Source organism: Amblyraja radiata, chromosome 2, assembly GCF_010909765.2.
Source record: "Amblyraja radiata isolate CabotCenter1 chromosome 2, sAmbRad1.1.pri, whole genome shotgun sequence".
NCBI classification, from domain to species: domain Eukaryota; kingdom Metazoa; phylum Chordata; class Chondrichthyes; order Rajiformes; family Rajidae; genus Amblyraja; species Amblyraja radiata.
Window position 1 is genome coordinate 2,614,862 of NC_045957.1, and position 14,596 is coordinate 2,629,457.

General features: G+C 48.4%; 1 protein-coding gene across 1 annotated transcript in view; it reads right to left on the reverse strand.

Annotated features, from left to right (window-relative positions):
- Nucleotides 1-1,093: 1,093 nt before the first annotated feature.
- eppk1 (epiplakin 1) overlaps nt 1,094-14,596 on the reverse strand; it is a 49,511-nt gene continuing 36,008 nt past the window's right edge. Inside the window, 2 exon segments of the mRNA XM_033040637.1 lie at nt 1,094-5,074; nt 5,076-11,269. Of these exon segments, the coding sequence (XP_032896528.1) occupies nt 1,127-5,074; nt 5,076-11,207 (10,080 nt within the window). The 5' untranslated portion in view covers nt 11,208-11,269 and the 3' untranslated portion in view covers nt 1,094-1,126.

Below are 14,596 nucleotides of genomic sequence, written 5' to 3' on the forward strand. Positions count from 1 at the left end.
GCATAATCACTCCAGTTAGTCCAATATGCAGAGAACAGCTTGCACAGTCCATATGCAACAGATGCCATGTTGGCACCATTATACAGACCCAGCTACAGCTGGCCACAAAAGCCTGTTGCAGCTGTCACCTCCATTCCAGTCGTCCCACAAACCAATTTGGCTTTTCACCTAAAATGTTAGCTCTGGTTTCCTTCCTATAGATGAAGTCTGACCTGAAGGGCGTGGACGGCCTGAATTATATCAGGAATTCTCAAATGGGATGTGGACTGGAAGAGCCTGGCTTAAGTTCCCGAGTCGTTTACATGGAAAAATAAAGGAGTGATTAAATCACAGGGTTGGCGTCGGCAAGGGGGAAAGAGTGTCAACCATTCCATTCACCTGTAACAGTTAACAGTACTGTTGCTTCAAGGCGGGAGGGAAACAAAGATAAAATAATGCCCCTGTCCCATTTAGGAAACCTGAACGGAAACAAACCTCTGGAGACTTTGCGCCCCACCCAAGGTTTCCGTGCGGTTCCCGGATGTTTTTGTCAGTCTCCCTAATGGTCGAAAAGTGGTTTCCGCTTCTTCTATGTTCCGGCGATCATTTCAAAAAATTCAAAACCGGCCGCGACTAAAAATAGGTTGCCGTTTTAAAAATCGGTAATTTTTTAGTCGAAGCCGGTTGCAATGCTAGTTGAAGGTGGTTGCCGGAGGTTGCAGGTAGTGGAAGGTCTTACCTTCCACTACCTGCAACCTCCAGCAAGGAAGGTCTTACCTTCCGCTACCTGCAACCTCCGGCACCCACCTGCAACTAGCATCGCAACCAGCTTCGACTAGAAAATTGCCAATTTTTAAAACGACAACCTATTTTTAGTCACGGCCGGTTTTGAATTTTTTGAAATAATCGTCGGAACATAGAAGCGGAAACCACTTTCGACCATTAGGGAGACTGACAAAAACTTCCGGGAACCGCACGGAAACCGCACGGAAACCTTGGGTGGGGTGCAAAGTTTCCAGAGGTTTCCGTTCAGGTTTCCTAAGTGGGACAAGGGCATAAGGAAGCAATGTGATTCCATCAAGGAGTATTAAATGATGAAAAAAATAACTCAGGATGAAAATCAACAAACAAAATTTATTAGATTCATTTATCTTCTCAGTAACAGAAAATACAGGTCAGTCAGAGGATCCTTAACACATCTCTGCTTCAGCTGCAGGTAGGTCAGGTTCTCTTTCGTATTGGGGTCGAAGAAGCCTTTGGTGTCATCACCAGCATCAGAGAGAACCTTATTCATGTGGTCATCAAACATTCCTCTCCTATACGCCACTTCGACGGGAAGGCGATGGCTGTGCACTGGGTCAATGATGCCTCCCGTGGCAATCTGTGCCTCTAGCAGGCGGATGCCGTGGTCCTTGACGATCAGCTCCTTCTTCAGTGCTTGGAACAAGGAGATCACGTTGCCCGTGTAGGGGTCTTTGTAACCAGTGACTGCCCTTTCTGCAGACAGCAGCTTCTTGTGGAGCTCTTTGCCAATGAGACAGCTCTCAACTGCCTCATCGACCGTCAGTTTCACGTTCTTGACCGGGTCAATGACAAAGCCGGTCGCTGCCTGAGCTTCCAAAAGAATCAAGGCCGTTCCAGGCATCAGCAGATGCTTCTTCATGGCCTGGTAAATGCTCATCTTCTCGTTGGTCGACTCCACAAGGATCCCTGCAATGCTGTCTGAACCCTTGAGGTAGATCTTCACTGAATCTTGCTCACTCACATCTTGCACGGTCTTCTTCCCCTCCTGCAGCTCCAGCAATGTCTTCTGATCAATGATCTCTGACTCCACAAGTTCCTGCAGAGAGATTTCTGCTCGTAGGCCAGAGAATGTAATGGAAGTGTCCACCAGGGTTTGTGTCTGCTCTATGAGACTGGTGATGGTTCTGATCACAGACTCCAGGTCAATCTCCTTCCTTCTGTATTTCTCCATCAACGTTCTACGCTCCTCTTCCGTGAAAAGTTTGGAATGAATGAGATACCAGATTGAGAAGCAGAGCGTTCTCTCTCGAAAGGCTGCTTCAGTCTCTTCGGCAGTGTAAGCCTGAGTGCCCTGAGTGGGAAGAACAACGCAGGAACTGACAGTACTTTCCTGGCTCCCAGTTTGTTCAATGACTGTGGTGATTCTTGTGATGATGATCGTCATGTCAATCTCCTTCCGCCTGTACATCTCCACCAGCTCCTTCCTCTTCTCCTCAGAGAAGTACTCAGAGTGGATGAGTTCCCAAATTGTGACAGACTTCCCCTTGAACCTGCCATATGAAACATTCATTGTCTCCCGCTTAAAATCACTCTCTATTTCTCCAATGCTGTAGCCTTGCCGATTCTTCACTCCTCCATTTGTAATCTTTAGCAAGCTCAGCCCAGTGTCTTTATCACTCACACATCTCTGCTTCAGCTGCAGGTAGGTCAGGTTCTCTTTCGTATTGGGGTCGAAGAAGCCTTTGGTGTCATCACCAGCATCAGCGAGAACCTTGTTCATGTGGTCATCAAACATTCCTCTCCTATACGCCACTTCGACGGGAAGGCGATGGCTGTGCACTGGGTCAATGATGCCTCCCGTGGCAATCTGTGCCTCCAGCAGGCGGATGCCATGGTCCTTGACGATCAGCTCCTTCTTCAGTGCTTGGAACAAGGAGATCACGTTGCCCGTGTAGGGGTCTTTGTAACCAGTGACTGCCCTTTCTGCAGACAGCAGCTTCTTGTGGAGCTCTTTGCCAATGAGACAGCTCTCAACTGCCTCATCGACCGTCAGTTTCACGTTCTTGACCGGGTCAATGAGAAAGCCGGTCGCTGCCTGAGCTTCCAAGAGGATCAAGGCCGTTCCAGGCATCAGCAGATGCTTCTTCATGGCCTGGTAAATGCTCATCTTCTCGTTGGTCGACTCCACAAGGATCCCTGCAATGCTGTCTGAACCCTTGAGGTAGATCTTCACTGAATCTTGCTCACTCACATCTTGCACAGTCTTCTTCCCCTCCTGCAGCTCCAGCAATGTCTTCTGATCAATGATCTCTGACTCCACAAGTTCCTGCAGAGAGATTTCTGCTCGTAGGCCAGAGAATGTAATGGAAGTGTCCACCAGGATTTGTGTCTGCTCTATGAGACTGGTGATGGTTCTGATCACAGACTCCAGGTCAATCTCCTTCCTTCTGTATTTCTCCATCAACGTTCTACGCTCCTCTTCAGTGAAAAGTTTGGAATGAATGAGATACCAGATTGAGAAGCAGAGCGTTCTCTCTCGAAAGGCTACTTCAGTCTCTTCGGCAGTGTAAGCCTGAGTGCCCTGAGTGGGAAGAACAACGCAGGAACTGACAGTACTTTCCTGGCTCTCAGTTTGTTTAATGACTGTGGTGATTCTTGTGATGATGATCGTCATGTCAATCTCCTTCCGCCTGTACATCTCCACCAGCTCCTTCCTCTTCTCCTCAGAGAAGTACTCAGAGTGGATGAGTTCCCAAATTGTGACAGACTTCCCCTTGAACCTGCCATATGAAACATTCATTGTCTCCCGCTTAAAAGCACTCTCTATTTCTCCAATGCTGTAGCCTTGCCGATTCTTCACTCCTCCATTTGTAATCTTTAGCAAGCTCAGCCCAGTGTCTTTATCACTCACACATCTCTGCTTCAGCTGCAGGTAGGTCAGGTTCTCTTTCGTATTGGGGTCGAAGAAGCCTTTGGTGTCATCACCAGCATCTGCGAGAACCTTGTTCATGTGGTCATCAAACATTCCTCTCCTATACGCCACTTCGACGGGAAGGCGATGGCTGTGCACTGGGTCAATGATGCCTCCCGTGGCAATCTGTGCCTCTAGCAGGCGGATGCCGTGGTCCTTGACGATCAGCTCCTTCTTCAGTGCTTGGAACAAGGAGATCACGTTGCCCGTGTAGGGGTCTTTGTAACCAGTGACTGCCCTTTCTGCAGACAGCAGCTTCTTGTGGAGCTCTTTGCCAATGAGACAGCTCTCAACTGCCTCATCGACCGTCAGTTTCACGTTCTTGACCGGGTCAATGACAAAGCCGGTCGCTGCCTGAGCTTCCAAAGAGATCAAGGCCGTTCCAGGCATCAGCAGATGCTTCTTCATGGCCTGGTAAATGCTCATCTTCTCGTTGGTCGACTCCACAAGGATCCCTGCAATGCTGTCTGAACCCTTGAGGTAGATCTTCACTGAATCTTGCTCACTCACATCTTGCACGGTCTTCTTCCCCTCCTGCAGCTCCAGCAATGTCTTCTGATCAATGATCTCTGACTCCACAAGTTCCTGCAGAGAGATTTCTGCTCGTAGGCCAGAGAATGTAATGGAAGTGTCCACCAGGGTTTGTGTCTGCTCTATGAGACTGGTGATGGTTCTGATCACAGACTCCAGGTCAATCTCCTTCCTTCTGTATTTCTCCATCAACGTTCTACGCTCCTCTTCCGTGAAAAGTTTGGAATGAATGAGATACCAGATTGAGAAGCAGAGCGTTCTCTCTCGAAAGGCTGCTTCAGTCTCTTCGGCAGTGTAAGCCTGAGTGCCCTGAGTGGGAAGAACAACGCAGGAACTGACAGTACTTTCCTGGCTCCCAGTTTGTTCAATGACTGTGGTGATTCTTGTGATGATGATCGTCATGTCAATCTCCTTCCGCCTGTACATCTCCACCAGCTCCTTCCTCTTCTCCTCAGAGAAGTACTCAGAGTGGATGAGTTCCCAAATTGTGACAGACTTCCCCTTGAACCTGCCATATGAAACATTCATTGTCTCCCGCTTAAAATCACTCTCTATTTCTCCAATGCTGTAGCCTTGCCGATTCTTCACTCCTCCATTTGTAATCTTTAGCAAGCTCAGCCCAGTGTCTTTATCACTCACACATCTCTGCTTCAGCTGCAGGTAGGTCAGGTTCTCTTTCGTATTGGGGTCGAAGAAGCCTTTGGTGTCATCACCAGCATCAGCGAGAACCTTGTTCATGTGGTCATCAAACATTCCTCTCCTATACGCCACTTCGACGGGAAGGCGATGGCTGTGCACTGGGTCAATGATGCCTCCCGTGGCAATCTGTGCCTCCAGCAGGCGGATGCCAGTGGTCCTTGACGATCAGCTCCTTCTTCAGTGCTTGGAACAAGGAGATCACGTTGCCCGTGTAGGGGTCTTTGTAACCAGTGACTGCCCTTTCTGCAGACAGCAGCTTCTTGTGGAGCTCTTTGCCAATGAGACAGCTCTCAACTGCCTCATCGACCGTCAGTTTCACGTTCTTGACCGGGTCAATGAGAAAGCCGGTCGCTGCCTGAGCTTCCAAAAGAATCAAGGCCGTTCCAGGCATCAGCAGATGCTTCTTCATGGCCTGGTAAATGCTCATCTTCTCGTTGGTCGACTCCACAAGGATCCCTGCAATGCTGTCTGAACCCTTGAGGTAGATCTTCACTGAATCTTGCTCACTCACATCTTGCACAGTCTTCTTCCCCTCCTGCAGCTCCAGCAATGTCTTCTGATCAATGATCTCTGACTCCACAAGTTCCTGCAGAGAGATTTCTGCTCGTAGGCCAGAGAATGTAATGGAAGTGTCCACCAGGGTTTGTGTCTGCTCTATGAGACTGGTGATGGTTCTGATCACAGACTCCAGGTCAATCTCCTTCCTTCTGTATTTCTCCATCAACTTTCTACATTCCTCTTCAGTGAAAAGTTTGGAATGAATGAGATACCAGATTGAGAAGCAGAGCGTTCTCTCTCGAAAGGCTACTTCAGTCTCTTCGGCAGTGTAAGCCTGAGTGCCCTGAGTGGGAAGAACAACGCAGGAACTGACAGTACTTTCCTGGCTCTCAGTTTGTTTAATGACTGTGGTGATTCTTGTGATGATGATCGTCATGTCAATTTCCTTCTGCCTGTACATCTCCACCAGCTCCTTCCTCTTCTCCTCAGAGAAGTACTCAGAGTGGATGAGTTCCCAAATTGTGACAGACTTCCCCTTGAACCTGCCATATGAAACATTCATTGTCTCCCGCTTAAAAGCACTCTCTATTTCTCCAATGCTGTAGCCTTGCCGATTCTTCACTCCTCCATTTGTAATCTTTAGCAAGCTCAGCCCAGTGTCTTTATCATTCACACATCTCTGCTTCAGCTGCAGGTAGGTCAGGTTCTCTTTCGTATTGGGGTCGAAGAAGCCTTTGGTGTCATCACCAGCATCAGCGAGAACCTTGTTCATGTGGTCATCAAACATTCCTCTCCTATACGCCACTTCGACGGGAAGGCGATGGCTGTGCACTGGGTCAATGATGCCTCCCGTGGCAATCTGTGCCTCTAGCAGGCGGATGCCGTGGTCCTTGACGATCAGCTCCTTCTTCAGTGCTTGGAACAAGGAGATCACGTTTCCCGTGTAGGGGTCTTTGTAACCAGTGACTGCCCTTTCTGCAGACAGCAGCTTCTGGTGGAGCTCTTTGCCAATGAGACAGCTCTCAACTGCCTCATCGACCGTCAGTTTCACGTTCTTGACCGGGTCAATGACAAAGCCGGTCGCTGCCTGAGCTTCCAAGAGGATCAAGGCCGTTCCAGGCATCAGCAGATGCTTCTTCATGGCCTGGTAGATGCTCATCTTCTCATTGGTCGACTCCACAAGGATCCCTGCAATGCTGTCTGAACCCTTGAGGTAGATCTTCACTGAATCTTGCTCACTCACATCTTGCACAGTCTTCTTCCCCTCCTGCAGCTCCAGCAATGTCTTCTGATCAATGATCTCTGACTCCACAAGTTCCTGCAGAGAGATTTCTGCTCGTAGGCCAGAGAATGTAATGGAAGTGTCCACCAGGGTTTGTGTCTGCTCTATGAGACTGGCGATGGTTCTGATCACAGACCCCAGGTCAATCTCCTTCCTTCTGTATTTCTCCATCAACGTTCTACGCTCCTCTTCAGTGAAAAGTTTGGAATGAATGAGATACCAGATTGAGAAGCAGAGCGTTCTCTCTCGAAAGGCTACTTCAGTCTCTTCGGCAGTGTAAGCCTGAGTGCCCTGAGTGGGAAGAACAACGCAGGAACTGACAGTACTTTCCTGGCTCTCAGTTTGTTTAATGACTGTGGTGATTCTTGTGATGATGATCGTCATGTCAATCTCCTTCCGCCTGTACATCTCCATCAGATCCTTCCTCTTCTCCTCAGAGAAGTACTCAGAGTGGATGAGTTCCCAAATTGTGACAGACTTCCCCTTGAACCTGCCATATGAAACATTCATTGTCTCCCGCTTAAAAGCACTCTCTATTTCTCCAATGCTGTAGCCTTGCCGATTCTTCACTGCTCCATTTGTAATCTTTAGCAAGCTCAGCCCAGTGTCTTTATCATTCACACATCTCTGCTTCAGCTGCAGGTAGGTCAGGTTCTCTTTCGTATTGGGGTCGAAGAAGCCTTTGGTGTCATCACCAGCATCAGAGAGAACCTTGTTCATGTGATCATCAAACATTCCTCTCCTATACGCCACTTCGACGGGAAGGCGATGGCTGTGCACTGGGTCAATGATGCCTCCCGTGGCAATCTGTGCCTCCAGCAGGCGGATGCCATGGTCCTTGACGATCAGATCCTTCTTCAGTGCCTGGAACAAGGAGATAACGTTGCCCGTGTAGGGATCTTTGTAACCAGTGACTGCCCTTTCTGCAGACAGCAGCTTCTGGTGGAGCTCTTTGCCAACGAGACAGCTTTCAACCGCCTCATCGACCGTCAGTTTCACGTTCTTGACCGGGTCAATGACAAAGCCGGTCGCTGCCTGAGCTTCCAACAGGATCAAGGCCGTTCCAGGCATCAGCAGATGCTTCTTCATGGCCTGGTAGATGCTCATCTTCTCGTTGGTCGACTCCACAAGGATCCCTGCAATGCTGTCTGAACCCTTGAGGTAGATCTTCACTGAATCTTGCTCACTCACATCTTGCACAGTCTTCTTCCCCTCCTGCAGCTCCAGCAATGTCTTCTGATCAATGATCTCTGACTCCACAAGTTCCTGCAGAGAGATTTCTGCTCGTAGGCCAGAGAATGTAATGGAAGTGTCCACCAGGGTTTGTGTCTGCTCTATGAGACTGGTGATGGTTCTGATCACAGACTCCAGGTCAATCTCCTTCCTTCTGTATTTCTCCATCAACGTTCTACGCTCCTCTTCAGTGAAAAGTTTGGAATGAATGAGATACCAGATTGAGAAGCAGAGCGTTCTCTCTCGAAAGGCTGCTTCAGTCTCTTCGGCAGTGTAAGCCTGAGTGCCCTGAGTGGGAAGAACAACGCAGGAACTGACAGTACTTTCCTGGCTCTCAGTTTGTTCAATGACTGTGGTGATTCTTGTGATGATGATCTTCATGTCAATTTCCTTCTGCCTGTACATCTCCACCAGCTCCTTCCTCTTCTCCTCAGAGAAGTACTCAGAGTGGATGAGTTCCCAAATTGTGACAGACTTCCCCTTGAACCTGCCATATGAAACATTCATTGTCTCCCGCTTAAAAGCACTCTCTATTTCTCCAATGCTGTAGCCTTGCCGATTCTTCACTCCTCCATTTGTAATCTTTAGCAAGCTCAGCCCAGTGTCTTTATCACTCACACATCTCTGCTTCAGCTGCAGGTAGGTCAGGTTCTCTTTCGTATTGGGGTCGAAGAAGCCTTTGGTGTCATCACCAGCATCAGAGAGAACCTTGTTCATGTGATCATCAAACATTCCTCTCCTATACGCCACTTCGACGGGAAGGCGATGGCTGTGCACTGGGTCAATTATGCCTCCCGTGGCAATCTGTGCCTCCAGCAGGCGGATGCCATGGTCCTTAACGATCAGATCCTTCTTCAGTGCCTGGAACAAGGAGATCACGTTGCCCGTGTAGGGGTCTTTGTAACCAGTGACTGCCCTTTCTGCAGACAGCAGCTTCTTGTGGAGCTCTTTGCCAATGAGACAGCTCTCAACTGCCTCATCGACCGTCAGTTTCACGTTCTTAACCGGGTCAATGACAAAGCCGGTCGCTGCCTGAGCTTCCAAGAGGACCAAGGCCGTTCCAGGCATCAGCAGATGCTTCTTCATGGCCTGGTAGATGCTCATCTTCTCATTGGTCGACTCCACAAGGATCCCTGCTATACTGCTATCACCTTGTAAGTACTTCTTCACTGAATCCATCAGAAGTAGCTCTTGCAGTGTAATCTTGCCTTCCTGGAGATCTTCGTACGTATCACTCCTGATAACCTCGGAGATCACAAGTTCCTGAACAGGGACTTTCTTTCGAAACCCATCAACACTAAATGGGGCATCAGATTTCCTTTGTACCTCGTCAATGATCCTGCTGAAGGTGGTAATGATGTGGGAGATGGATATCGAGTGTGAGGTGTACTGCTGCACAATCTTTTTTCTCATTCTATCTGTCATGTAGTCAGAGTTGAGGAATTCCCATAATGTCAGGGTTCTCCCTTGAAATTTGCCCACAGTAACCAGGAAGCTGTTCTGTTTGAGATTAGCTTCTGTTTGCTTGTCTATATAACGCAGGTCTCTCAAACACAACAGGCAGAGCCCAGTGTCTTGCTCATTCACACATCTCTGCTTCAGCTGCAGGTAGGTCAGGTTCTCTTTCGTATTGGGGTCGAAGAAGCCTTTGGTGTCATCACCAGCATCAGAGAGAACCTTGTTCATCTGATCATCAAACATTCCTCTCCTATACGCCACTTCGACGGGAAGGCGATGGCTGTTCACTGGGTCAATTATGCCTCCCGTGGCAATCTGTGCCTCCAGCAGGCGGATGCCATGGTCCTTAACGATCAGATCCTTCTTCAGTGCCTGGAACAAGGAGATCACGTTGCCCGTGTAGGGGTCTTTGTAACCAGTGACTGCCTTTTCTGCCGACAGCAGCTTCTGGTGGAGTTCTTTGCCAACGAGACAGCTCTCAACTGCCTCATCGACCGTCAGTTTCACGTTCTTGACCGGGTCAATGACAAAGCCGGTCGCTGCCTGAGCTTCCAAGAGGATCAAGGCCGTTCCAGGCATCAGCAGATGCTTCTTCATGGCCTGGTAGATGCTCATCTTCTCGTTGGTCGACTCCACGAGGATCCCTGCAATGCTGCATGTTCCAGTTAGATACTGATCTACCGACTTGAGTTCAGTAACCTCTTTAACACTGGTTATTCCTTGTTCCAGTTTGTGGTAGAGTTTCTGATCAATGATCTTGGAGTCTAGCAGTTGCTGGGCAGACACTTTGCGCCTCAAGCCATGAAACATGGCTACCTTTTTCTCCTTCTCGATCTGTTGAATTTGTGTGGAGACCATGGTGATGATTTTCTCAACTGTGGTTTTACCCAATTTGAAATCTGTGAGGAATTCACTGATTTGTTCTGCAGTGAAGTATTCAGAATTGATGACCTCCCATAATGTCACTCTTCGTCCCCTGAGCCTGCCAGAATTCACTGAAACCAAAGCCTTTTTAAAGGTCATCTTGCTTTGTTCATCTGTAGATATCTGGACTCCTTTCACCACCTTATCTGTGATGATCAGAAAGCAGAGGCCAGAGTGGGACTCAGTTGTGCATCGCTGCTTCAGCTCCAGGTAGCTGAGGTTCTCTTGAGTGTTGGGGTCAAAAAAACCCTTGGTGTCATCGGTGGGGTTTGAGAGAACCTTGTTCATCTCTGGATCGAATATTCCTTTCTGGTAGGCAGCTTCCAAGGGAATCTGGTGACTAGAGACTGGGTCAATGATGCCACCTGTTGCCAGCTGAGCTTCCAAGAGGCGCATGCCATAAGAACTCGCAACCAGCTCCTTCTTCATGGCTTGGAAGAGGGAGATTGTGTTCCCCGTGGATGGGTCCCTGTAACCCGACACTGCCTTTTCTGCAGCCAACAGTTTATTGTACACGTCTGATCCAATGATTCCAGCCTGCAATGCCTCATCCACGGGCAGGTTCTGCTCTGTCACGGGGTCAATGATGAAGCCAGTGGCAGCTTGGGCCTCAAGCAGAAGGAGGGCTGTTTCTGGTGGCAGTAACTTCTTCCTGTAGGCCTGATAGATGCTCATCTTCTCATTAGTTGGATGAATGAGGAGGCCTGCAATGCTGCCACCATCTGACTGGGAGTTGCTACTGCTCTGATGCTGAGCGGAAGGTTTCACGGTGACATCACCCTTGTGGCGATCATCAGACTGACACGCTTCAGCTTTGGTCATGGTGGAACAAGGATCTGCCATTTTGCAGGTTGACCTTACATTCTCCAAATAAGTTGTCTTCTCCATTCTCTTCAGATGAGTCTAGGTCTTGCTCTGGGTGTGGGTGTTAGTTCAACACTTAGCAGAGGCTGGAATTGTAAGACAAAAACAGTCATTGATTATAGCCTGACTGTTGGTCAAATTTTAGAGAGTCACAGTGTTATAGAACGCTCTTGCCAGGTCCTTTGGCCCAAACTTATTCATGCTGACCATGCCCACCTAACCTAATCCCATTTGCCTGCATTTGGACCATACCCCTGTAAACCATTCCTCTCAATGTACCTGTCAAAATGTCTTTTCCATGTTATTGTACCTGCTTCAACCACCCCCTCTGGCAGTGGTTACGTATGCCCACCATCCTCTGTGTGGAAAAGTTGCCCTTCAGGTCCCCTCACACCTTAAACCTATGTCTTCTAGTTCTTCATTCCCCTATCTTGGGACGAATACTGGGCATTCACCTTATCTATTGCCCTCGTGATTTTGTAGAGCTCTTGTCTGTCTGTGGCTTGTCTATGGAATGTAAACTAAGATTAAGATTCAGATTCAGTGATGTTCAAGGAATGGTGCTCAGAGTGGTGTTAACTGGGAGAGAAAGCTACAAATTGTTGCCTTTGTCCTCCTTATTGATAGGGGGTCAGTTTTAAGAGGTTTAGGTTCAGGCTTATTAATGTCACATGTACAGAGGTACAGTGAAAAGCTGTTTTGCATGCTATCCAATCAATTGCAGTTATATAGAGATCTCGTGGCTAGCGGGATCAAGGGATATGGGGAGAAAGCAGGCACGGGTTTCTGATTGTGGATGATCACATTGAATGGCGGTACTGGCTCGAAGGGCCAAATGGCCACCTCCTGCACCTATTTTCTAATACAGATATACTATACAAGATACAATCGTCAAACTCAAGTCAAATAGATAGAGCAAAGGGGAAGATACAGAGTGCAGAATGTAGCGCATCAGTTCTATAGACAAAATCCACTGTCCATAAGAGGATGGCTATGAATCGAGCAGTACCCTCGCTTCCGGAAGGACCGTTCAGAAGCCTGATCACAGAGACAAAGAAACGATTGCCACACGCTTCCAAGCATGTGTACCTTCTGCATCCTTTGGCGTACTGCTTACAGGAAAATGAAGGAATGGCTGGGTGGGACAAGTCTTTAGTTATGTTGGCTGTTTCCCTGCAGCACCATGAAATGTGGATGGAGTCGATGATGGGGAGTTTGATATTTGTGATGGGCTGGGCTACATCTACAACTCTTGGCAATTTCCTGCAGTCTTGGGCAGAGTATTTCTCAAACTAAGCCATGATGCAACTCAACAGTATGCTTTTGTATGTTTATGTGACATACCAAATCCTTCAATTTCCTCAGGAAGTAGAGGCCTTGCTGTGCCTCCTTGGCTGTTGCATCGGTGTGGTTGGTCCATGATGGAGCTATTTTGGAGAAGCTTTTCCCAGTCATAAGGTCATAAATGATAGGAGAAGAATTGGGCTGTTCAGCCCATTGTCTACTCTGCCCCTCAATCATGGCTGATCTATCCCCCCAGTGCTGTCAAATGCTCATCATATATTAACACACTCAATCATGGGAGAATTCTTGTAAACCTCCTCTGGACCCTCTCGAGAGCCAGCACACCCTTCCTCAGATATGGTGCCCAAAATTGCTCACAATACTCCAAATGCAGCCTGATCAGTGCCATATAGAGCCACGGCATTACATCCCCGTTTTGTATTCTAGCATTCTTGAAATAAATGCTAGCATTGTGTTTGCCTTCTGTAACCTAATCCTTTATTGATTCGACCAGCAACTTAACTATTTGGGAATCCTGCACCAGCACTCCCAGGTCCCTTTACACCTCCGATTTCTGGAGTTTCTCTCCATTTAGAAAATAATCTACGCCTTTATTCCAACTACCAAAAATGCATGGCTCCACACTTTGCTACACTATATTCTATCTGCCACTTCTCTGCCCACTCTCCCAACCTGTCCAAGTTCTTCTGTACAGTCCCTGCATTCTCTACACTACCTGCCCCTCCACCTATTTTCATATCATCTGCAAACTTGGTCACATAGCCTTCAATCCCCTCGTCCAAATCATTAATATACAACGTGAAGAATAACGGCCCCAGCACCGAGCCCTGCAGAACTCCGCTAGTCACTGGCAGCCAAGCAGAAAAAGCCCCCTTTATTGCCACCCTTTGCCCTCTGCCATCTAGCCAACCTGCTAATATCTGCCCTCTGATACCATGGCTCCCATCTTCCTTAGCAGCCTCCCGTGTGGCATTTTATTAAAGACTGAAAATCTAGGTAAACAACATCCACTGATTCTCCTTTCACAAAACCATGCTGACTTTGGCCTATTTTATCATGGACCTAAGTACTGTGTAACCTCACCCTTATATAATATAATAATCATATATCATATATTATATAAAACTGTGTGGGTGTGTGTCATTTCATGTGTTTCACATCACACACCTCCTCTCTCCCCACCTCCTCTCTCCCTCCCCACTCTAGCCCCCCTCTCTATACCCCCCATCCACCCCCTCTACCCCCCTCCCTCCTCTCTCCCCCCCTCCTCTCACCCCACCTCCTCCTCTCCCTCCCCCCTCTACCCCTCCTCCCCTCTCTACACCCCCTCCCCAATACCCCTCCACCCTCCCCTCCACCCCCCTCCCTTTCCCCCATCCTCTCTCCCCCTCCCCCTCTCCACCTCCCCTCCACCCCACTCCCTCCCCCTTTCCCCCCCTCTCTCTCCCTCCCCCCTCTCACTCCCTCCCCCCTCTCACCTCTCCCCCCTCCACCTCCCTCCCCTTCCCCCTCTGTGTGTGGGGGGTGGTTACTGTGTGTGTGTGACGCCGCAGCCCCCCCCCCCCCCCGGCAATCGCGTGTTGTGGGGACGGGACCCAACGGTCCCACTTGGTCTAGTATGAAATAAAACTCTGTGGGTGTGTGTGTGTTATTCACATCTCCTCGAAAACCCGACACGGTAACGGTGAAATTTTTACATATTCCAGTAGAGATTTACCTCATGATTTCAAAAATCCCCTCATCTGTAAATTTGATTCATTATTTCCCGAGTTTTTTACTAAAATTGTTCACCAATTTTTCAAATCTAACTGCTGATGCCAGCTGATAATGTCACAATGCCTTTGCATGGCAGATGCAGTATAGTGTGGATAAATAGTAAGAATAAATGAGAACTTACCAGTTTGAAGTTTGATCTGTATTTTATGAGGAATTACGATGAGGGATTACGTGAAGAGCCCGCTCAGCGCACATGCGCAGCATACTTCAAAGCAGCGGTGTGGAATCACAGATAGACACAGTTATTGAAGTAAACATAGTAAAGAAAAGGAGACATTAGTTTATCAGTTTGACCCATATTATTGAGGGTGGGAGCGGAGGGCACGTAATCC